This window comes from Labeo rohita, chromosome 3, assembly GCF_022985175.1.
Source record: "Labeo rohita strain BAU-BD-2019 chromosome 3, IGBB_LRoh.1.0, whole genome shotgun sequence".
Taxonomy (NCBI): domain Eukaryota; kingdom Metazoa; phylum Chordata; class Actinopteri; order Cypriniformes; family Cyprinidae; genus Labeo; species Labeo rohita.
The window spans coordinates 25,489,564-25,513,430 of NC_066871.1; the positions used below are offsets into that span (position 1 = coordinate 25,489,564).

General features: G+C 35.0%; 1 protein-coding gene and 1 pseudogene across 1 annotated transcript; both read right to left on the reverse strand.

The window, feature by feature from the left end:
• Positions 1-1,687: 1,687 nt before the first annotated feature.
• LOC127158931 (serine protease 27-like) lies at positions 1,688-2,949 on the reverse strand (the record flags this gene model as incomplete). The annotated part of the gene is made up of 5 exons (XM_051101878.1): positions 1,688-1,975; positions 2,080-2,216; positions 2,319-2,557; positions 2,651-2,819; positions 2,925-2,949. Coding segments are annotated over 5 exons (858 nt in total), but the record flags the coding sequence as incomplete, so codon positions are not given.
• Positions 2,950-5,407: 2,458 nt separating this feature from the next.
• Positions 5,408-12,121, reverse strand: LOC127158939 (chymotrypsinogen A-like; annotated as a pseudogene).
• Between the last annotated feature and the right edge of the window lie 11,746 nt (positions 12,122-23,867).

Below are 23,867 nucleotides of genomic sequence, written 5' to 3' on the forward strand. Positions count from 1 at the left end.
TTTTTTTTTTTTTTTTTTTTACATTTAAGTACAACACAGTTTTTATTTAACTTTTAGGTACAAAACATTTTATTTTAATCATTATTTAAGTTTTTTTTACCTGTTTGTAAGCACAGTGCAGTTATAATGTTCAAACTATGCATTTACAGTGTTAAAGTGGCAGACAACAAAAAAATATTCTTATTAGGAATAAAAATGCCTTGTTTTTGAACTGTGCAGAGCTGTAGCTGAATAGTTAGGCCTACTAAGCTACTGTATTTTTATGTTGGTCATTATGATGGTACTTTGTAGAGACAAATATTTTCTGAGGTGGTACTTGGTATAAAAACCACTGGTCTAGATTGTTCAGCACGATGGGGAAAACTTGTCCACACCCAGGAGGCCTTAACAATTTTTCCTAGGGCCTTTAAATGTCTAGAACCTGTCTGTCTGAATACTTTAGTGATGTATTGTTCTTGAGCAAGTCAGCTCTATGAGCCGGTTCCTGTAAGTGAAAAATGGGAGTCTTTTTTTAATACAAAGTAATAATAGGATTCCTCTTCACTACGTAATTAAATCTGTGACAGTTGAATGGATGAATTGTCCAACATTCCATGCTTCCTTTTTTTTCGGTTATTTAAAGTGCATTTTTTGTTTTTGTAATTTTCAGTGTGAACACTCTACTCGCACTATTTATACTAAAAAATGTCATAGAATAGTGCATAACTACATGATTTGGGATGCACCTTTAATTTTTATTTGTTATATGGCACATAATGTTCCATGTGATTCATTTGTGTTTTGGGGAAACAGTTTCTCGAAAATACTGAAACCTCACTGAATCTGCATGAACAAATGCCTACCAAAACGGACGGAGCTATCTGCCTATATAAGTCATTCTTTCGACTGAGTGGCAAGCATCGGCCAGCTACACAGTGCTTGTTCCTGCTGTGTTAGCAATCCAAATGTTACCTTATCAATACGGTTTACTCGCATTACATTAGTTTAGCTACACTTAGGTGGAATGAAATCCAGTAGCATCATGCTACAAGCTCAGAACAAAAACCTGTCCAGCGAGCCCAGACCTAGGATACTTAAGGTTCAGGGCCTTAAAACAACACAAAAAACAGAAATGCACTTTGCATCAAAATATGTGTAGTAGAATGCAGAGGACTTTTTGTGCACTGTGGGATTGAAATGTTCTCAAAAATTGTGTTCTGTTGCCTTTTATAGCCTATTTTTACCCATGAAATCATCAGCAGCATCAGCATTTTAAAATCTTTTTTTTACTATTATTATTAGTAGCAGTAGTAGTATGATCACTTATGCTGACATTCACTTGAATGCTGTAAAATAGAGGCACTCAGTTAAAACATTCACAAAAATATTTCTTACATTTGCATTGTTTATTTGGGATAGCAAATAATAAGGACATTCTCATAAGAAACACACATGATCACATTCCAACAGGTACTGATTTGCTATAATAAAATCTTCTTTTAAAACTTAAATGCTGAAAAAAAAAAAAGCTGGTATATCGAAAGTTTTGTGTTTCACTAGAAACATATTGACGACCCCAGAATCTAATCAATATTAATAATTTTTTTGTTAGGGAAAAGATTAAAAAGATGAAACACCCATTACCCATCTGAGAATGTCTACAACAAACTGTTGTCATTATTACAGAACTGTATCTGTAAAATTATCTTTAAGAAAGCAGGATAAGAGGGATGATGAAGAAAGCGAGAACATAGGAAAATGAGAGGATGTTGACTGAGCCTCCATCAAGGACAGAAACAATGACAGGAACAATGGGGTATGAGACAAATCCAAGCTCGCTGCTGCTTGTGTAATTACTGATCCAGTCCTGATATTCAGACACTCTAAAGTATAAAGTAGGAAAACCGGGTAGACCACATCCAAATCTACTATCAAAAACTCCAGACTGAATCCACACGGAGCCCTGCCTAGCGACCAGTGGATTTCCATCATCTTTCTGCAAAGACAAACGCTTTATATTTACATCTTTGCCGTAACAGAGGAGATGTGGTAATGCAGTAGAGATATGCAGAGTGATAAAATGATTGACTGATGTCTTACCGCACATGGTCCTTTCCCATCTAAAAATTCAGCACATATATGTTTGTCTGTAACAAATGTTTCATATGCAGCATTACATGCAGTGTTGTCCACAACAGGGGACTCCAACTCCTGCAGTATGTCAAGAAACTCGAATCCTATCACATAAAATAAATTGGAAAGATCATAAATGTCTTAATCATTTTACTTCAGAATTTTAGAGCTTTGATTGGGTGTAATTTTGAAGTAATGTTTCTCACTGTTCCAGCCCCATCCAGTGACCCAACTCTCTGTCCCAGCGTCAAACTCACTACCGGCAGCCGCCAGACAGACTGGCTTAATGTAATCAGTGAAAGTCACAAAAGAAGAGAGCTGAAGCAGTGCTAGACTGTCGTTAGGATGTTTGATGACTTCAGTCACTGTCCTGGATATCTCATGTGGGTTTGAGCCATTTTGGGTCAGACGCCCCAAGTAGATCACAATTTCAGAAACACTGATGCTGTAAATACAAGTTTTAATTTGAGTTATATGATACGTAAAAACTTGAAATTCATAAAAATTGATGATAATATTAAACTTGGCCACTTCGTACTATTGGACATGGTAAGCTGAAGTCAAAACCCATTCTTTATTGATTAGCGTCCCGCTGCAGATATAGTCTCCAGTGGACAGTTTGTGAATGCTGGCTTGCCACGGCCAAGAACCTGCCGTCGCATTCTGCCCTCCAATAATCTTGGTGTTGAAGGGGGCTTGACCACATACTGATGAGAGGAAAGATGAGATATGGGAATTCCCTGTTTAATCAAAAAACTACAACACATTTAAAAAACTGTCTGTGTGACTAAACATGATTTGCAGCAACTTACCGTCAAACTGACCCAGACAGCCTGATAGGAAACAAATAAAATAAATTAAAATAATTAGACCATATTTTTAGCTAATTCAAAATTAGAATAGGTTACTAAATGTATATTTTCCAGTAAAAAATGTAACATAATTGCTATAAAAAAATTTTTAAAAAGAAAATACTAACTGTAACTATTTACATTTACATTATTAGGGCTGTCAACTGTTTAAAATGTTTAATCTAATAAGTTAAAAAAAAAAACGCTACCTGTTTTGTTCCTTTAAAAAATGAATGGAATGAAGTTTGACTGAATTCCTTGCTGTTTTATGTGTTAATAACATAATAGGCTATATATATATATATATATATATATATATATATATATATATATATATGTATATGTATATGTATATATATATATGAAGAGCTCTTTTCCAAAACACTATAGTAAAAATGTGTTTTCTATACCAAGAAAGTGGAAAGGTGAAAACCACTATTTTCTGTTTTAAACTTTCACATAGCATCTTTAGGTTATAACAACATTAATAATTCAAATCTAGATTTTAATTTTTCAAAGATTTATTATAAAAACTGATTATTTTTTTCCCCAAATGCAATAAATCCATTAGGGGTCTACGCTTACTTTTCTTTTTAGAGAAAGTGTAAGTGATGGAAAGAGATGGCATAAGTGCAAATAAATTCATAAACTCTTGTTGAGATTAATGTTTTAAATATACAATTTTGAACATAGAAATATTAAATGATTTTAATAACTAAAAAGGAGATAAAAATTAAATCTCATCTCCTCACAACCCTGAGGGAGTCACTGGTAAAACTATGAATGATATGTTGCAAAACCGAACACCACCACAACTTTCAAATTGCAAGATAGAGCCCCTCCCTCAGGCGATCTTCACAATTAGCTAAAAATGCACAACATGTGATCACATTGTTTTTTTTTTTCGCTGGCAGTCAGTAAAGGAGATGACTGGTTGAACTGCATTTGTTTGGGAACTATATTTGGCTCTGGATTTAAAAAGCTACATAGTCCGTATGTCTTCTATTTGTGTATCAAATACATAAATATGACTTTTGCGTCTTTTAAGTTGCCACATGTGTGCATCTTTATTCTTATAGACCTTATAGGCCTTATTCTTATAGGCCCCTTGCACTTGGCATTAGGATTTTCTGTGATTGAATCACAGCTGGGTCTTATTTGAACACATTAGATCACAGGCTACAATATGAATAATGCTAAGCTTTTTTCTTTTCTTTTTTTCACTCAAAGTGTAATTAGTTAGCTAACTTGGTTACTAAAGATGCATGTGCAGGAATGCATTTAAAATGGAGCACCACAGTACTTATTAACTTCAGTTTTAAGTGCATAACTGACAAATGCTTTAGTTTGACCCTTTATTTTTAAAATGGTGTTGTGCTTATGGAATTATATATTTGTCAGAGTAAATTTATTTACAGAACTATAATAACTCACAATGGATATAAGTGTTTTGAAGTACCCAAAATATCCACTAGGTGACACTATTCAATTGTTTAAAAAATAAATAAATAATAATAATAATAATAACAGGTGGAGGCCTAATGTCTCAACAAAGGTGTTTAGTAAAGTTGTAGGAGTACTGTATAGGAACAGCACATTTTTATGATGGTTTTTAATTTTTAGTTCACCCCAAAATGAAAATCTGTCATCATTTCAAACACATATGACTTCTTTCTTCAGTGGAAGGCAAGAGGAGAAATGAATTGAACTGGAATCATTGAAAAATCATAACTAAGAATTTTTGTACATGTATACATAAAACGGAAATCACACATTAACAGTATCACAATAATGCAAAGTAGCAGAGAAATAAATTCATCAAGATGTTTTAAACTTCAAGCCATTGCCTGAGAGTGAATTAATTTTCAGCAGACTTTTGATTTTTGGTTGAAATATTTCAATTTCACGCATAATAGAAGAAAACGGCCAAAATAATTTCTGATATAGGAGAATCAGTCTCCCAAATGATTCAAAGTACAATTTATGTTTTAATTATTGTTCCAGTAATATTACTGTTGTTGTGTTAGTAATGTATGTGACCTTGGACCACAAAACCAGTCAAGGTTCATTTCATCTAAAGCTGAATAAATAAGCTTTCCATTGATGTGTGATTTGTTAGAACAATATCTGGCTGAGATACAACTATATGAAGATCTTTAATCTGAGGGTGCAAAAAAATCTAAATATTGAGAAAATCGCCTTTAAAGTTGTCCAAATGAAGTTCTTAGCAATGCATATTACTAATCAAAAATTAGGTTTTGATATATTTACGGTAGTAATTAACAAAGAAGAAACTTTTTGCGAGCTCAAGCATTACAGTTCTTCTTACATCTTACAAAGAAGAAAACAAGGGCATGGATGTGCATGAATTAGCCTAACTGAACACATTGTGTCTGTTCTTGCATTCCGACACGGATAAATCATCACTGAGAGGCATAAAAACTTTATCTCAGGCTAAATTCCACCTGAACAATACATAACATCTCAGGATTGGACATAACTCTAAACTTTTCATCTCTAAAATAGCACATTTGCACATTCATAATTCTGTCTATTTTCTCTACATTTTGTACAGAATTTTTGCACATTCGTAATTCTATTTTATCTGTATTTTTATTATTATTATTTTTCATTTATTGTCTATTCTCTTTATTATTAGTGTTATATTTCATTCTGTTACCTTAATTTAATATCCCTTTAATAAAAACTGTTGTTACGCTATGAAAGTGTAAAACCATTGAGCGCGGTACAATCAAACTTAAACGGCCCACTTTCCCTTTCTCCACTGAAAGCTTCTGTCACCAAGATGAATTCCTTGTGTGTGTAAACAAAAAAGCTTATATTGAAGCCAAACTGCCAAAAATCCCATCGATTCTCACAGATATTGAGGATGTGAATGATAAAAGAGAAACTTTTTTTCCGGGATGATTTGCATTCTGTATTATTTTGTGTCTCTGATTTTGGCCAAGTATCAAATTCATACACCAACGCATTAAATTATTGTATTGTATATTATTGTGAAACGGTTCAAACGAATGCTGAACTATAGAAAACATTGTTTTTTTTCACCAGGGAAGAAAAACTTCCTCTCCTGCCATTAGCGGCCAGCAATCCGGACGTACTACAATCACACACACACACACACACACACACACACACACACACACACACACATGTTTGTTTTTGTGAATTGTGGGGACTTTCCATAGACTTCTATAGATTTTGTACTGACCAAACGATATTGTCTATCCCCTAACCCAACCCTAACCCTAAACCTAGCCCTCACAGAAAACATGTTTGCATCGTTACACTTTCAGATAAACATCATTTACTATTTTTAATCATTTTTTAACATTGTGGGGACCGCAGGCCGGTCTCCACAATGTCAAAAATTTCAGGTTTTACTATCATTGTGGGGACATTTGGTCCCCACTATGTAGCAAAAACAAGTACACACACACACACACACACACACACACACACACACACGTCTGGTTTATTATCTTTGTGGGGACTCTCTATAGGTGCAATGGTTTTTATACTGTCCACACTGTATTTTCTATCCCCTTACCCTAACCCTACCCCTAAACCTAACCCTTACAGAAAACTTTCTGCATTTTTACTTTCTCAAAAAAACTCATTCTGTATGATTTATAAGCTTTTGTACCCATGGGGACCGCAGGCTGGTCCCCACAATGTCAAAAATTTCAGGTTTTACTATCCTTGTGGGGACATTTGGTCCCCACAATGTAGCAAAAACAAGTACACACACACACACACACACACACACACACACACACACACACACAACCCACTTTCTGCCTCACAAACATCGCAAACATACACAAACATTGACGCACGCACTTTCACGAAGCACGTAATTATTTTTGTTTATTTGTATTTTCTACGAATACAATGTTTAATAATATTTGAAGTGATCAGATAATAATAATAATAATAATAATAATAATAATAATAATGCATTAAGAATCCTCTATTTAATATGTTTTTTCTTTGTTTCTTTTGTTTTCTCTTGTTACTACTTTCTACCCCTATTGTTGATCGTAAGGGAGTGTTGAATCGGCTGAGGTTTTTCACGCACCCGTGATTCTACCACCTCAGAGGCACCGTCTTTCATTTCTCAAGTTTCATTGTTTTCTTTTATGGACTACAAAAAAGCGAAAAGACTATTTTTGTGTGTTTGTTTGTTTGTTTTTTGAACTTTGGACTGCTGAAAATGTGAATGTGAACCAAAGTACGTTTTTTTTTTTTTTTGTTTAATTCCATACTAATTGTTGAAAATATCACTGTGAAACTGTGAAAAGTTGCCTACCTAAAAACACAGAATGTAAAGCGTTTTTTTTCCCCTACAATCTTGATACACAATGTATTTCCGTGAATGTCTTTTGCATTGTTTTTGATATATTTTGATATATCTTCCTTATGCACTACAGTTTCGGTTCTCATGATATCTGTTTTACATTTAGCATCATGGCACTGTGTGGCCTAACTTCTAAATTCCTTGTTTGTCTCCATGAAGTTGAGTGTTTTTAGAATGCCATAGCGTTAACTTGGTAAACACAACTACTGTAGGAATGTGGTTTAGCATGTCTCACTTTGCACAGCATTATCAAGTTTGGCATAGCTTTATAGAAATTCATCAATGTGTCTTCACTCACGTCCCTCACACAACCTTCCACAACCAGTTCTTCCAGCCCTAGTTTTTTCGGCTCAGCCACCTTCACCTTTACATATAGGCACAAGGGTAAATGCACTGTATCACAAAACAAGTAGTATCATGATATTTTACAGCAATGTACACAGAAATTACTATTATAATTATTATAGTGTGAATATAAGAATAATACACAAAAAGATAGTTGAGAGTTAATTTCTTCACGTTCACACAGCATTACCATGCTGTATCTTTTCTTGAAGGCTCACAGTAATTTGATGGTCATGGCTCTTTGATGATGAAAGAGCTTTTTTGCTTCTATTTAAAATCTTTTTTTTTTTTTTTTTTTTTTTTTAAAAACTGATTAGTAATTAGATGTTGGAACATCAGTATGGCTGTAATAAAAACAGCATATGCTGGTAGGTATGTTTTGATGCTGGAATGCTGGTTAGGTAGGTTTTGATGCTGGTTTAAGCTGTTCCTTTGCTGGTTTTTGCTGGTCATGTTGCTGGTCAAGGACCAGCATGAACCAGCAAAGGACCAGCATAAATCAGCTAAGGACCAGCATAAACAAGCAAAGGACCAGCATAAACCAGCATCAAATCCTACCTAACCAGCATCCCAGCAACAAAACATACCTACCAGCATATGCTGGTTTTTTCACCAGGGTTAACATCAAGTCAAGACTTTTATTGTCATCTGTACTTTAGTACGATGAAATTCTTATTTTGTCCATGCCTCTCAATAATACAAAAGAATACAGAATACACTCTTAGAAATAAAGGTGCTTCACAATGTCATAGAAGAACCTTATTTGTCTAAATGGTTCCATGAAGAACCTTTAACATCTGAAGAACCTTTCTGTTTCACAAAAGGTTCTTTGTGGCAAAAGAAGGTTCTTCAGATTATAAAAAGGTAAGAAAGGGATTGTTTTTTAAAGAACCTTTTGCTGAATGGTTCTTTGTGGAACCAAAAAATGGTTCTTCTATGGCATCGTTGTGAAGAACCTTTTAAAGCGCCTTTATTTTTAATAGTGTAAATATTATTATTTTTAATTATTTTTAATAATGATAAAGGTAAAGCAGATAATGATAAAGTTACAAATAGTGTTAAGTGTGATGAAATGTCAGTGTGAAGGGTAGTGTTTAGAATGTTAGTAATAAATGCATTGAAAATACAGTAAAATGATTTATTTGAATAAAATCATGTTTAAAAACTTCCATGCAGTGCACTTGTAATGATGTCAGTGAAGGTTCTTTTTTTTTTTAAAAAAAAAAAAAAGCATGCTGAACTATATCAAAGTTAATTTTGTTTCATTATAAGCAAATTGATATGACCCCAGTAATCAATATTAAAGTTTTATATCAAAGAAGAGTCAATATATCAATATCATTTTTCACCTAAAAATGAGACTGTGTACTGCAAACTGTCATCATGATTTAAAGAAGTGTATCCATAAAATTATCATGACACACAATCTTTCAAAAAAGCGCAAGAAGATGAGAGGGATGATGGAGAAAGTGAGAGCAAGGGAAAATGAGAGGAGGTTGACTGAGCCTCCATCAAAGATAGAACGAATGGGATGGTATGAGACAAATCCAGGCTCGCTGCTGCGCGTGTAATTACTGATCCAATCCTGATGTTCTGACACTCTGATGCATACAGCAGGACAACCAGGTTCACCAAAATAATGAGAATCAATAAAAACTCCAGACTGAAACCACGTGAAGCCCTCCCAAGTGAGCAGTGGACTTCCAATATTTCCCTGCAAAGACAAACACTTTACATTTACACCTCTACAGTAACAGAGATGTGGTAATGCAGTAGAGAGACACAGAAGACTGAGATAACAGTTCTAGTCTGTCAGTTTTGTAGAGAACAACATCTTTTGGATAAACACTGCCTGATAAAATGAATGACTGATATTTTACCACACATGGTGCTTTCGCTCCTTCATTTAAAAATCCAGCACAGATCAACTTGTCTGTAATGATGCCTCCATAGGATTTATTACATTCAATGTTGCCCACAACAGGGTTCTCCACCTCCTGCAGTATGTCAGGATAGTTGTTTTCTATCACACAAAATAGAGATATAAATCAGTGGAAACAAAATAAAAGCCTTCATCATGTTTCAGCATGAATTTTAGAACCTTAATTGGTTGTAAATTAGAAGTTGCTCACCTTTGTTTATGCCCCATCCAGTGATCCAACTCTCTGTACCAGCAGGAAACTCACTACCGGCAGCAGCCAGACAGACTGGCTTAATGTAATCAGTGAAATTCACAGAAGAAGAGAGCTGGAGCAGTGCTAGACAGTTGTCATAACTGTTATATTTAGGATATTTGATGATTTTAATCACCGTCCTGAATGTCTAATGTGGGTTTGAGCTATTTTGGGTCAGACGCCCCAAGAAGATCCCAATGTCAGAAACATTGATGCTGTAATTACAAGTCAGTTCATTTCACTATTATGAATCCACATCTATACATATACTACACAATGCTTGAAATTCATAAAAAAGTATGATAATATTAAACTTGGCCACTTCCTACTGTAGGACACAGTCAACTGAAGTCAAAACTCAGTCTTTATTGATTAGCGTCCCGCTGCAGAAATAGCCTCCACTGGACATATTATGAATGCTTGCTTGCCACAGCCAAGAGCCTGCTGTTGCATTCTGCCCTCTCAAAATCTTGGTTTTGAAGTGGGCTCGACCAAATACTGATGAGAGAAAAGATTATATATGAGAATTCCCTGTTAAAAAAACTACAACATATTCAAAACAAAACTGTCTGTGTGACTGATCATGAGTTTGGATTGTGACAACTTACCATCTGCTTGACCCAGGCAGCCTATTGAAAGAAAACAAATAAAATAATTACACATTTTCAGCTCAATCAAAATTTAAATATAGGCTAATAAATGAATAATAAACTAAAAAAACACAACTACCTTTACATTTCCTATAAAATAGCCATTTCCTAAACTAACCAGCAATTTTGGGAAGGTTACTTTGGAAATGTAATAGGTTACAGATTACAAGTTACTTGATTTAAAATGTAATAAGTAGTGTAACTTTTCAATTATTTTATAAAAGTAATGTAACATTACTTTTAATTACTTTTCTAAATTTCTAATATTTTTAACTGTTTAATCATTTTGAAACATTTAAACCAGGCAGAGTTAACCTTACAGTAGCACTCAACACTGATTACTGTCAGACTTTCAAAATCCTTCATCACTTGAATTAAGATTATAATAAGTAAGGGATAACATACATCTTTATTTTGCGATAACAACTGGCTACATTATCAACAGCATTATCCCACTTATTACACAGCTGCTTGATAGATTTTTTTAGATGTTTTGTGTCAAAAACTCCGGTCCTGGAGAGCCGCAACCCTGCAGAGTTCAGCTCCAACCCTAATTAAAACTCACCTGCCTGTAGCTTTCTAGTAATCTTGCAGACCTTGATTAGTCTGTTCAGATGTGTTTGATTAGGGTTGAAGCAAAACACTGCAGGGCTGCGGCTCTCCAGGGCCGACGTTCGCCACCCCTGATATATATATATATATATATAACTTCAAATGTTGACTTTATATATATATATATATATATATGTATGTGTGTGTGTGTGTGTGTGTGTGTGTGTGTGTGAAGAGTTCAGATACAAAAGCCTCTAAATCCATCTGACGTATTTCTTTAAAATGATGATTTCTTTCTGGCTACTTTGTATAGGTTTTTATGTTAGTACTGGTACTTCTGATTGGGCTGAGGTTGGAATTTAGCGAGTTTAAAGTAAAAGTATTTGATGGACATATACTATGTCTCAGAGCATTCTCTCATTTTTGAACCCAATGGCTTTTAGCTGGTTTTGCATCTGAACTCTTCATATATATATTATAAATAATAGTAATTGCTTTTTGTTCCATAGAAAATCATATAGTATCAATATAATGCACCATTTCCTTATTAAAAGGAGAACTTACATTTGCGAATATGATATTTTGCATGTAAAAACAAATGTATTACGTAGACATGACTGCCTTTTTCTTTACTGTTCAGCAGGGAATAAATAATACAATACATATTTCCATAACAACACAAAATGATTATCAATATTTTGAACAATAAAATCACAGACATTTTGCAAAAATAACTCTTATAGAACTGTTGTTTGGTGTTTATCAAGTATATCAAGTCTCGAAAGATTTTGCGAGATTTCCCATCTTCACAGTTGGGATTCTGGTTGAAATTCTGTTGGTGTGTGGTGTGCTGTCTTTGTCACATCAGGGCACACCACACACTATGTATTTTTTGTCCTCATGTTTGTGGTCTCTCACATTCTGAAGATCTTATAAGATTTTAAAAATCTTTTAGTGCAAACATAAGTAATTTAATAAAACCTAATTATTTGTGGATTTACCTGCTATGTTGAGAAGTATGGCTCCAGCCACACAGAAGACTGTGTGCAACTTCATTCTCCTGTTCTGCTGTTTGATCAATGAAGTATTAGTACTCCTACTTTTGTCAAGAGTTTTCTTGCCTCCACCCAACCTGACATGTTCTCACACTCCAGGAAGCTGTTGGTCTTTACAGTGATGATTGAAATGCCTCATTTTATTACTAATATAAGTCACTTTAGGATTCCTGATTATATAGAATACTTGCATGTAAAGGGGTTTAACTGAATGATTTTAACAGCCACTTGAGCCTACTCTTTGCATTTCACTGCACAGCATCTCACTGCTTTATGTGCTTCTTGCACCTATACATCAAGTTTTTAAGATACCGTATAAAGAAATTAATTTTAGCAGTAAAAAATGTGTTTATTTTATTTTTCCTGTTCTGCTGCCCTTCATGTTTTAAAACACAAAAACATGCTCTGTGTGAATGGTTCCTAAGGTTTTCCTCATTTGAATGTTCAAATCTCAACGCAGTCAGGTGAAATCTGGTGATCTACTGAAAAAATATTACAATTAAATAGCCTAAAATATCATAATGAGTAAATTCATTTTACTGAATCAACCTTTAGGATTCAAATGTTTTTGACTTGACTTTACAATACAAATTTAAGATGCTTATGCATGATTCCGAGAATGTGTAACTTCTCCTGTATGCAGGACATCCTCCTTGAAGTTTTAGTATATTTTCAATTGTAGCATAGATTGACCCAAAATGACTTTTCATTACCAAGCACACTCTCAAGGACACACTACATCTCATAGTGTGGGAATTGTCATATCTGCTGAATTCTGCTGAGGTTCAAATAGAGTAATCCTCATCAGGGCAATAACACAGCAACAGAAAACACGTAACAGCAAACAATAAACCAGCAACCAAAGACAAAGAAAGCAGGGCTAGGCATAGACTTGATAGTCGAAGCAAAGGGTGATGGGAACTGAAGTGTAGAGGAAAAAAAAAAAAAAAAACTAAGAAATGTGCCCTCTGGTGGCTATACATGGGAACACCAACTAGACACACCCTAAAAGTGTCACCTCAGATGAATTTTAGTTATGTGAGTATTCATGAAGAGTTGTCCTGGATGCTTGGATGCATGGATGCTGTCCGCATGTGTGGTGCTGAATGTGCGCGGTTCTGCTGTATGATGGTATTTCCATTTTTAATGAGACAGAATTTAGCTTTGAGCAGTTTTTGAGGGATTTGCTCAAAAAGACTTGAAAAACATTACAATGGATTATAATAGGTTATGATTGGTGGCACATATTGCCTCAAAACACCATTCAGTACTATCAAACACTATCAAAAACTTCTCAAGTGTAATTATATAATGTTAAAACTCTAAATTATGTCATTATTACTATGTGCTGGCACACAGCTGAACAACATTCAGCACCACAAATGTGGACAGCGCCCATGTGACATGGAGTGGGTCAGTTTTACAAAATTTACCATGATTTTAAAAACCATGGTTACCACAGTAACTTAAAAGTACATATTAGTACTTTTAAAGTACATATTTGTACCTTTTCACTTTGTACCTTAGGGTACCACCCCAGCGACAGAACTGTACCTTATAGTGAAGGTTCAAGGTATGTAATAGCAGATCAGCTATTGTGACTTGATGTCCAAATTGTCAAATATTACTCATTTTCAGTGGTCAAAAAACAAATGTGGGTCACTTTGTATACAGCTCATACTTATTGTATTGTATTGTACTTATTGTAAATATATGAAGGACAAATAATATTGAAAGTAGAAATGTGTTGTTTTGCACGGTGTGCTTTGATCCTAACACTTTTAACCTATTATTGCTTACTGCTTATTCTTTTCAGGTTATGTAAAGTAGGTCAACTAAAGTATAAGCATTGCCAGTTACTACAACCTGGTCAGAAGACTTTGTGGTATGTTCTTATTCAAAATCTTAAAACGCTATATCACTCTCAGAAAAAAAGGTACAGTTCTGTCACTGGGGCGGTACCCTAAGGTACACAAGTGAAAAGGTAAATTTTTGTACCTTACCTACCACTAAACAGTACATATTAGTACCTTAAAGTTGCATTTTAGTTTATTCATAACCTTGAACACACACACATGTTCCATAGGCAGCATTACATTCAATGTTGTCCACAACAGGGGACTCCAACTCCTGCAGTATGTCAGGAAACTTGAATCCTATCACATAAAATAAATATATAGATAAGTGGAAAGCTCATAAAATGCTAAATCATTTTACACTGTTCCAGCCCCATCCAGTGACTAAACTCTCTGTACCAGTAACAAACTCACTACCTGCAGCCACCAGACAGACTGACTTAATGTTTAATCTGTAAAAGTCACAGAAGAAGGAGGCTTGACCACAAACTGATGAGAGGAAAGATGATATATGAGAATTTCCGGTTTACTCAGAAAACTACAACACATTCAAAAAACTGTCTGTGTGACCAAACATGATTTTGGTTTGCAACAGTTTACCATCCAATTGAGCCAGGCAGCCTATTAAAAGGAAAAATTTCCAAATTTTCAGCTCATTCAAAATTTGAATAGGGTATATTTTCAAGTAAAAATGTGAACATAATTGCTATTCAAAATTCAAAAAGAAATGACTAACTGTAACTATTTACAATAATGGAAGATTTTCAAAAACTAGGTTTTATTACATTTACATAACATATTTGATTAACATTCATTGCTTCACTTTTACAAAAAGAGTATCCATTATTATTATGCTTTTTATAATATATTATAGATCCTAGATATTAACTATTAGAAGGCTATTTAACAGTCAACAAACATTTAGCAATGTTATCTTGAATGTTCATAATTAATTAGCAATATATAAACTATACTATTATTTAGTACCATTTATCACATTTTTCTTGAACTGAATGCTGCATGTTGCAGAAGCTAGTGACAGGTATTCATTTCATTTTTAGAATCAGTTATTCAACATACTTTGCTAATAAACATAATATAATGAAAGCCAGTTATTTGTGGATTTACCTTACCTTATTTACCTTATTTTAAGAAGTGACTCCAGCCACACAGAAGACAGAAAGTTCATTCTTCTCTGCTAGAGTGTGTTGTAACTGCTGTTTCTTCTGCTGTAAAGTCTCTAATGATCTGTTGTTGGTATAAGATGTATAAGTATATAAGTATAAGATGTTGGCAATTGCTGCTTTCTGCTTGTATGAAATATGCACTTGTGTGTTAATGAAAAACAACTAATAACACAGTAGGCTATAAATGTCAATATAATACACTTGTGTGCTTGTCAGGCCGTCCCAAATGGAGAGCAGCATTCAGGGCAAATTACAGGGAATCATTTGTGATGGTGAAGCAAGCAACTTGATTGCGTAAATATGAAAAACAATCTGTTTGTGAAAAAAGGGTCTGTTTTACATTGAGATGCCTTGATTTAATCAGCCCAGCTGTATAGAATAAGATTTGTTTATGCTGCTTTGAAAATAATAAGAATTAATTTTGAATGCAATGTTTGACCTTCTGACCTCCTCGCCACCCAGAGGGAGTCACTGGTAAAACTATGAACGATATTTTGCAAAAAACAAACAAACAAACAAAAACACCCCCACCCCCCACAACTCAGCTAAAAATGCTCAACACATGATCACATTGTTCTTTTTGAACAATGAGATGACAGAATTAACTGCTTTTGTGTTTGGTTCTGGATTAAAAGTCCTACAAAATCAAATCTCTGTATGATGTCTTCTATGTGTGTATCAAATACATGTGACATTTGTCTTTTAAGTTGCCACATATCATATAATATAACTGAAAATAATTCCAGAAGTTTGTGTGGAAAGAAGTGTGCATAGACCTTATAGGCCTTATTCTTATAGGTCCCTTGCACTTGGCATTAGGAATGTCTTGTTTTATTTGAACACATTAAATACAAGGTGTGGGTGCAATGCATTTTTGTTATTTGAATTCAGCTGTGAATATAATATGTAATAATGAAGCTACACTGTGAATAATGATAAACATGACTTTGAAAGACTGAGCTGTTAAAGCACTGTTTTGCAGGTTCTTTCTTTTTGGACTTATTCTGCTCTAACAAAGTAAGATACGTTTTGTTTTAGCTGAAAGTGTAATAAGTTAGCCCACTTGGTTAAAAAACATGCATGTGCGGAAATGCACTTACCATGGGGCACCGCTGTATATTTCACCTATAAATTTCAATTTTAAGTGCGTAACTGAAAAACGCTTTTGCCTGACCCTTTATTTTTAAAATGGTATTGTGTGCTTATGGAAGATATATTAGTCATATTAAATATATTTACAGAACTAAAATAACTTACAATGGACATACGTGCTTTGAAGTACCCAAAATATCCACTAGGTGACACTATGTAATTGTTTTGACAAAATAAATAACAGGCTGAGGCCTAATGTTTCAAAAAAGTACTGTAGATTTTTATGACAGATTTTAATTTTTAGTTCACTCAAAATGAACAATTACCATTATTTATCCTCACATAATTTCAAACACATGTCTTTGTTCTTTTGTGGATGGAAAGAGGAGAAATGAATTGAACTGGAATCATTGAAAACAATGGTCACGCTTTTAATATTGTTTCACGCTTTTTTTTATATATAATTTCACCCTTTTTGTGCTTATATCATAACTAAGAGTTTGGGTGCATAGAACAAAACATCACATATTAACAGTATCACAATGAAGTAATACCAAACACAAAACGTGTGCCTGTCATCATGTGTGTTGTTACTGAGGTAATTGTTTTTAATTCAGGGCTGCTGGGAACCCATCCAATTAGGCATTGTCTAGCACACTTCCGCGGTAAAGCTGCTGTAAATGCAGTGTGTTTGTGAGTGCACTGGTGTCAGTATCCATTGTTAAAAAACAAAAATAAGAAAGCTGTGGTCACAGCCAAAAGAAGTAAGAAAGCGGATATGTCCTTATTTTCTGGTGTTTAAGATTAAAATTAATATTTCATCCATCCATTTGCTCAGGCTATCTAAGAGGACAAGTTTGTTTCTTTACAATAATTCACAAGTAATCCACATGACTCCAGTCTATCTATTAAAGCCTTGTAAAGTGAAAAGCTGGGTGAAGTATTCCTTTAAATTCATGCATAATAGAAGAAAACCACTAAAATCATTTCTGACACAGGAGAATCAGTCGCCCAGCTGATTCAAAGTGTAATTGGAATAATGAAGCAGAAATAGTTCAAAATCTAAAAATGTTTTAAATTAGTTTTTAAATCCCTGACTGTCAGACTTTTGGACCCATCGTAAAAGGGACAGTCATTGAACCAATGAGTGCTTTGCGGCAAGCAGCAGCAAACTTTTTGGAAGCATGAGAGTTTTAATGAAAGTGCTGCATATTCCCTTCAGTGTGCTCCCACTCTCCTGTTCTCTCACTCATTTCAATGCTCTTCTCCCACAACGATCACACCCACCCCACAGTAGCACCTCAAACACTGTAATTAATCAAGACGCGTGCCGTAATCAGGAGGAAGCGCGGCTATTTTTAAAAGCCCTGTCACTGTGGGGGCATTGAGAAACAAGATGAGAGAAAGAGAGGGAGGAAAAACAAGACAGATTCATTTATTATGAGTGCATCTGGCTCTGAGGTATCAAGTAAAACATTTAGCTCAATGCTATGTCACTTACTCTATTAAATCTCTTCAATTTTGGATGAGAAAAAAATCAATGAAAGGTGGTGATAAGCGGAATTTAGATACATGAGCCTTCCGCTTCTAAAAGAGCCTTTCTCCCTCTTTGTCTTGCTCTTGATCTCATTTCCTGATATCTCCATAGAGACAATCTTCACTCTTTCACAAACACAATTGGCTCAGCTTGTTTTGCAGTAGTTTTTTAACCTGCAATTGTTACCGTAAAGAGCTATTTTTTGATTCCTTGATCCCCTGATCCCTTTTGTAACCAATTGTACATTTTGTTACTTTTTCCCCATCAGCGTTTTTCAAAAAAGTTGCCAGCCATTGCCAGCACTTTCTAATAACTTTCATTAAAATTTAATGGCATTAAAATTTGTTTTATTCTAGCTTCAAGCATTCTTTTTTATCAACACTTGAATGTGTATGTAAGTTTCACAAAAATGCAGATTTTTGAGCAAAATCGTGTTTTTCTTGAATACTAGCTACATATGGATCAGATTCAGATCAATGATCAAATCAAAGAAGCAGTAGATGGCTTCAGCAGCCTGAAAGCATCACAGTCCTTTTACCACTTTCTGGATCTACATTTCACTCGGTAATATTAGGCAGTTTATTTCATATGCTGTTTATTGTTGATGATCACGTTATTTTTCATATGCATCTGCTTATATGAGATCGTTCGTTTCTGCGTCTTCCACCTCTTTTTTCGATTGGGAGATTCTGGACTCATTCAGGAGATGTGTAATAGCGCCCCGAATGTATAACAGTGAAAACGTGGTAACCCCGAAATTTCCATGTTTGGCGAGGAAGCATTGTCTCATGAATAACGGAATATTGTGCATGCTATTTGTTGTTAATAAAGCATTAAAAAAAATTAATAAATAACGGAATGTTCCGCGTTTGGCGGGGAAAGAAGTAACTGCAAAAATAAATCTACAGTATTTAAAGTTTGAGTATTTGATTATTTTAACTGATATTTTAACTATTTTAATTTCAATTGTTTCAAGCGTTTAGCAGTCATTAACTTCAGGCAAAGCACATGGGTCAGCACAAACCACTGTTTTTCCTGTATTCTTGTTCAATGTAGGCTAATCTAGGTTGTAATTTCTTTCAACAATGCACAGTTTTATTTATAGTTTTTGAGGATAAGAGCATGCAATCTGTCTAAATAAACATATTTGCAATTTTTGACATCCACAACAAAAGACGTCGTCAGTTCCAGCAGGTACACAATGTCATAAGACGTTGATATTTGGTTAAATTTCGGTTGTGACGTCGAGTGACCTTAATTCGACGTAAATTCAACGTCAAATGTTAACATTAAATTGATGTCCAATGTTTAGTGGGACGTCGGTATTGGACGTCGGATAGACGTGCAGATCATGTCTATATTGGGTCCGTCGGTCAGGGTCACGTCACTACGACGTCCAATGTTTAGTGGGGTCAGCTGACATTGATATTTTGTTGTTGTTGTTTTTTTTTTAGGTGGTGTAACCAAAATCCAATGTAAGGTCAAGGTCAAATGTCAACCCGATTTTTATTGGCTGCATCTGAAAACTGAAAAATGCTGCCTTTGGAGGACGGATTCCAAGGTAGAAAGGCATCAAGGAATCCAATTCCCTAATAGCTGAGCTTAAAAATAAAGATGGCATCTTAAAGTTGCGTTTGGTGGTCAGTTTTTGTGTAACTGTATAGTTCTAACTAACTTTTTGCACTCTTTATGGTATTTTTAGCGAGAAATCATAATTATAGTAATTAAATATTTGTTAAGCATGAGTCCTGATAAATGCAATTTCAACTAATTTAGAATTTTTGTTGGACTTCTGTATGTTTTTTTTTTCTTTGTTAAAAGCTGTTAAATTATTAAGCGGTGTATGTGTGGATCACTGGGAGGTGCTCAGGGCATTTATGTTGCAAAGCGAAAGTAAAAGTTTCACGCTGCGTTCTGATAGGGCAGAGTGCCATGTATTTGTTTAAAACCAACATTTATTTTATAAAGAACACCGCTTTCTCACATAACGCACTGAAGCAGACCCTGAGAGAGTGAATAATCCATTTCTGAGCCATCAGTATTAACCGATTCAGCACCACCGCCATGGACAGCACCCGGTAATGTCGCACGTAAGAAGGTACATCTTAAGCAACCTCCTAAAGTATAGTTCGGGAAGCACACCTAGAAAACGTAGACCTGTAGTTAAGGTATACCTTCAGAGTTTCCGTAGCTAAGAGAGAGCGTTATCGGGAAACGCATCCCAGGTCAGCTAGGTTTTCGGATGCAGTCATTTTAACCAAAATAAAACGTCTGTCCGACTTTGGGGTCTAACCTCCACCTGATGTTATACTGATGTCTGGTGTCTGCCCGGTGTTTTATGACCCCTTTTGCATTCATAATAAAACCATTTTTTTTTTAGTAGTGTTTATATACGAGCCTTAATTTTATTTTGAATTTACTTTTAATTTTATTTTTTAGTTTAGATTTTAATATAAGTTTTAATTAATTAAATTTATTTCAGTTTCAGTTTTAGCAATAATTAGTACTTCAACTTATTTACCTCTGTTTTTTAATAAATTATTTTCGTGCATACATTTTCTTTTTTGCAGTTTGTCGTTGTTCCCCCTGCTGACTATGTCCAGACTGTGACTCATTTTTGGATCACGAACCATCAGCTGAAATCCATTGCTTTAAGGTACATAATCCTCCTTGCACAAATGTATCAATGATTAATTGATATTAAGACATTAAGAAGTAATGCATCATTTAGTAAGTGCCAGGCGTCCCAGCAGGATCTGGTGTTAGAAACTGATGGCAACTTTAATTACTTTAACACTGTGTTAGTATTTAGTGTCAGTCTGTTTAACTCAACACTACACAGTCTGACGGTGTATTATGAACGATCAGTGCAAGTCAGTGACAGGAAATGATGAGGCATTGAACATTAAAATGTTATTTACAGTCTTGTTTATAGATTGCTTTAGATTCATGGTAAAATGACAATTTACATGGATGTCAGCCTTCCTTTCCTTATCAGTATCTGTACAAAGAAGTACCATAAAAACCCATTATTCACTAGAGTTTAGATCAGTGCTGAGGTCTAAACACGTTTATGTATTATAACAGAAGATGAGTAGCCATCATCCACTTAGTGTCAGTGACTTTTTGACACAGACATCTCTCTCTCTTACACACACACTCACACACCCTGCGGCATGCGCCCAACTATATGGCCATTATCTCTTTCGGTTGCTATGGTAACCCTAACCTGCGATTGCAGGCTTTAGGTGGTGATGACACTGTGTGCGTGTGTGCGTGTGTGTGCGTGCTTATAAGGTATGTTGGTATTGGAATATTGAGTTCATCTGCAGTTACTATTTTGAAAAGTAATGATGTCACTCGTGCGCCTTCAAACTGAGACAACCCACACACTTTGCATGCATAAACATAAAAAACACACACACATAAACCACTATCATAATATCAGTTTCGTCCACTACAGGCTGCTGTTAGTGAGTGTGCCATTTTCACACGAACACAAGCTTGTTAAAGCCGCCAGCTGTGGCTGACATTGATGTCTTTGTTCTGTTTTCTGCTTTGTAAAGTCCAGAACTGAAAATACACACTTTTTATTGTCAATCTTGATTGATTTATTAGGAAAAACAAGGAGTGAATTCATCCACAACTCTGTTTTACCTCCTTTCACCTCCATTTGAGTCTCATGTTCCAAGTTGGCAAGCTACTGTAAATCCTCTGAGGATGTTTTTTGGCTGGTTGTCTCACATTGTGTTCTGCTGAACTGATGTTGGCCTCCATATTTTCTTCTTCACTTTTGCTTGCTAAGACATCAGGTCCCAGTGAAGGAGAAAACCAATTTAAATTGCCCCCAGGTACTGGAACTCCTTATGAATTAGTTCATTGTGAGTTTTTTTTTTTTTTAAGCTCACTTCCATTGTCTATTTAGAGAGACCTTACTGTGCCTGACAGAGAGTATTCAGAGTACTCAAATGATGGAGTTACTGCCTGTGACTGGTATTCAGAAGTTCAGTTTAGGATGGACTAAAAGTGACCTGTATGGTCTTGGAGATGCCTACAGTTCCCTTAAAGCACATCCTGGAAGCTTTTTAATATGTTCTGTTGTTCTGCTGGATCATAGACACAATATGGCTCAAATACCTCAAATTCTTGAGGTTAAGCATATCCAGGGTGACTAAGCAGTAATGATGAACAGACGAAGAGCCTTTGGCTTGTCTAAATTGCCCCACTATCTTTAAGGAACCCATTAGTCCTGATTCTTTGAATGCTCAAATTAGAGAAGTACGACCCTCTTCTGTATCCTGTTAACCATTATAAATGTCTTTGAGCGTTCAATAGAATGAAGAGCTTCACATGATATCATCTGTGACTGCTTTTTTATTCTCTCGTACTTTTTCAGTCAAAGCAATTTTCCAATCCAAGCAAGAGAATGAGCGTCTTTCAGATCACTTAAAACACTGCAGCTCTTTTTTGCATAAAATTGTCCTGTCAGAAGGATAACAGCTTGATGTGATAAAAAACACTCAGCTAGAAAATAGAGTTCGGTTATTAGATCAAATACCACTTGCTGGTCAAATGCCTTGATGCTGAGGAAACAGAAATGACTCAGTGCTTGGAACTGAATTATACATCTTACATACAGAGTCAATTTGGTTTCATTAATAGAGGCTGGAAGGGTTTTCAGAGTGTCTGCAGGGCAAGACACCAAAGCCATCTCCAATCATCATCTCGAGTCATATAAATTAATATATTCTCATTCACTTTCTTCTATCAAATTCATGCTTCAAAACAGTATGAATAAAGAGACAATGAGAAAATAACAAAGATAAATTGTATCTGTGCGTTACAATTCTTCTGTGTTTATATATACCTTTTACTTTAGTTTTAGATATATTATTTTAAAAAATGTATTTTCTAGAGGAGACATTAAAAGAAATCTGACTTTTTCCATATTTAAGTGATACAGATGGGTCCCCGGTGCATCTACCAACCCAGAAAATGTGAAAAAGAACAACCCAGTAACTTTGTTTTGCCTTTTTATGCTAGGAAAAGGATCTTGTTATAATATTACTGCCTCTTAATCTGAACATTTCCACCCACGACACCACCATTGTGTTTTAGCAAGCGACAACGCCATTTTTGTCTTTGGCTGCGCTGGCGAGCAGAGAGCATAGTTTGTGCTCAAAAAACCGTATATCATAAGTTTAAATGAATATGGTTTAACATGCATGATTTTAGTGTGATAGACATGATAATCAAAACCAAAAAGATATTTTTTGGCAGAGTACCTGAGGTACGAGCTGTAAAGACTTTCTAGAATTCTTATTCTAGAAGAATTCTTATTCTAGAAAAGGGGATTTAAAGAGAGATGCATGAAAACAGCGTGTTTCTGCTTCCACTCAGAATAGGCATTTTCATAGGCAAAATGAAATTATAAATGATCTGTGGGGTATTTTGAGCTGAAACTTCACAGACACATTCTGGGGACACCTGAGACTTATATTACATATTGTAAAAAGGGGCATAATTGGTATCCTTTAAGAACTGTTTAGTTTTTTTTCTGAGCTATAATAGTAGAAATGTTCAACAGCTTTTTGTAGCCAAGATCTTAAGGTTTAAAAGACCATGTCAGTGAAATGTGCCACTGTTGAAAAGTTAGGGCTCAGTATTTATTTGTTTGCAAGGATGCATTAAAGGAGCCATGAACTGAGCAATCAAATGTTTTGATGTTTTGATATATATGAGTTTCAGGACTCAAAACTTTCTTGTGAGTCTAAAAACAGGTTATGTTAAAGCTTATCTGTCAAAACGACAGGTTGTGGAATGTGCCACTTTGTGACGTAATAGTGTGATTAAACGCCACCTCTGCAAAAGAAGATCAATGCCTGCTTCTACATCACTGCTTGTTTAGCCCCGCCCACTGATTTGTGCATGTAGTGTAAATAACGAGAGAGGCCAACGAGACAGAAACCAAACGGTAAAGATTGCTCTGAATACAACAAGTGAAAGTGAAAAGTGAAAGTCGTGTCGTGACGTATTGTCAAGTATGGTGACCTGTACTCGAAATTGGTGCTCTGC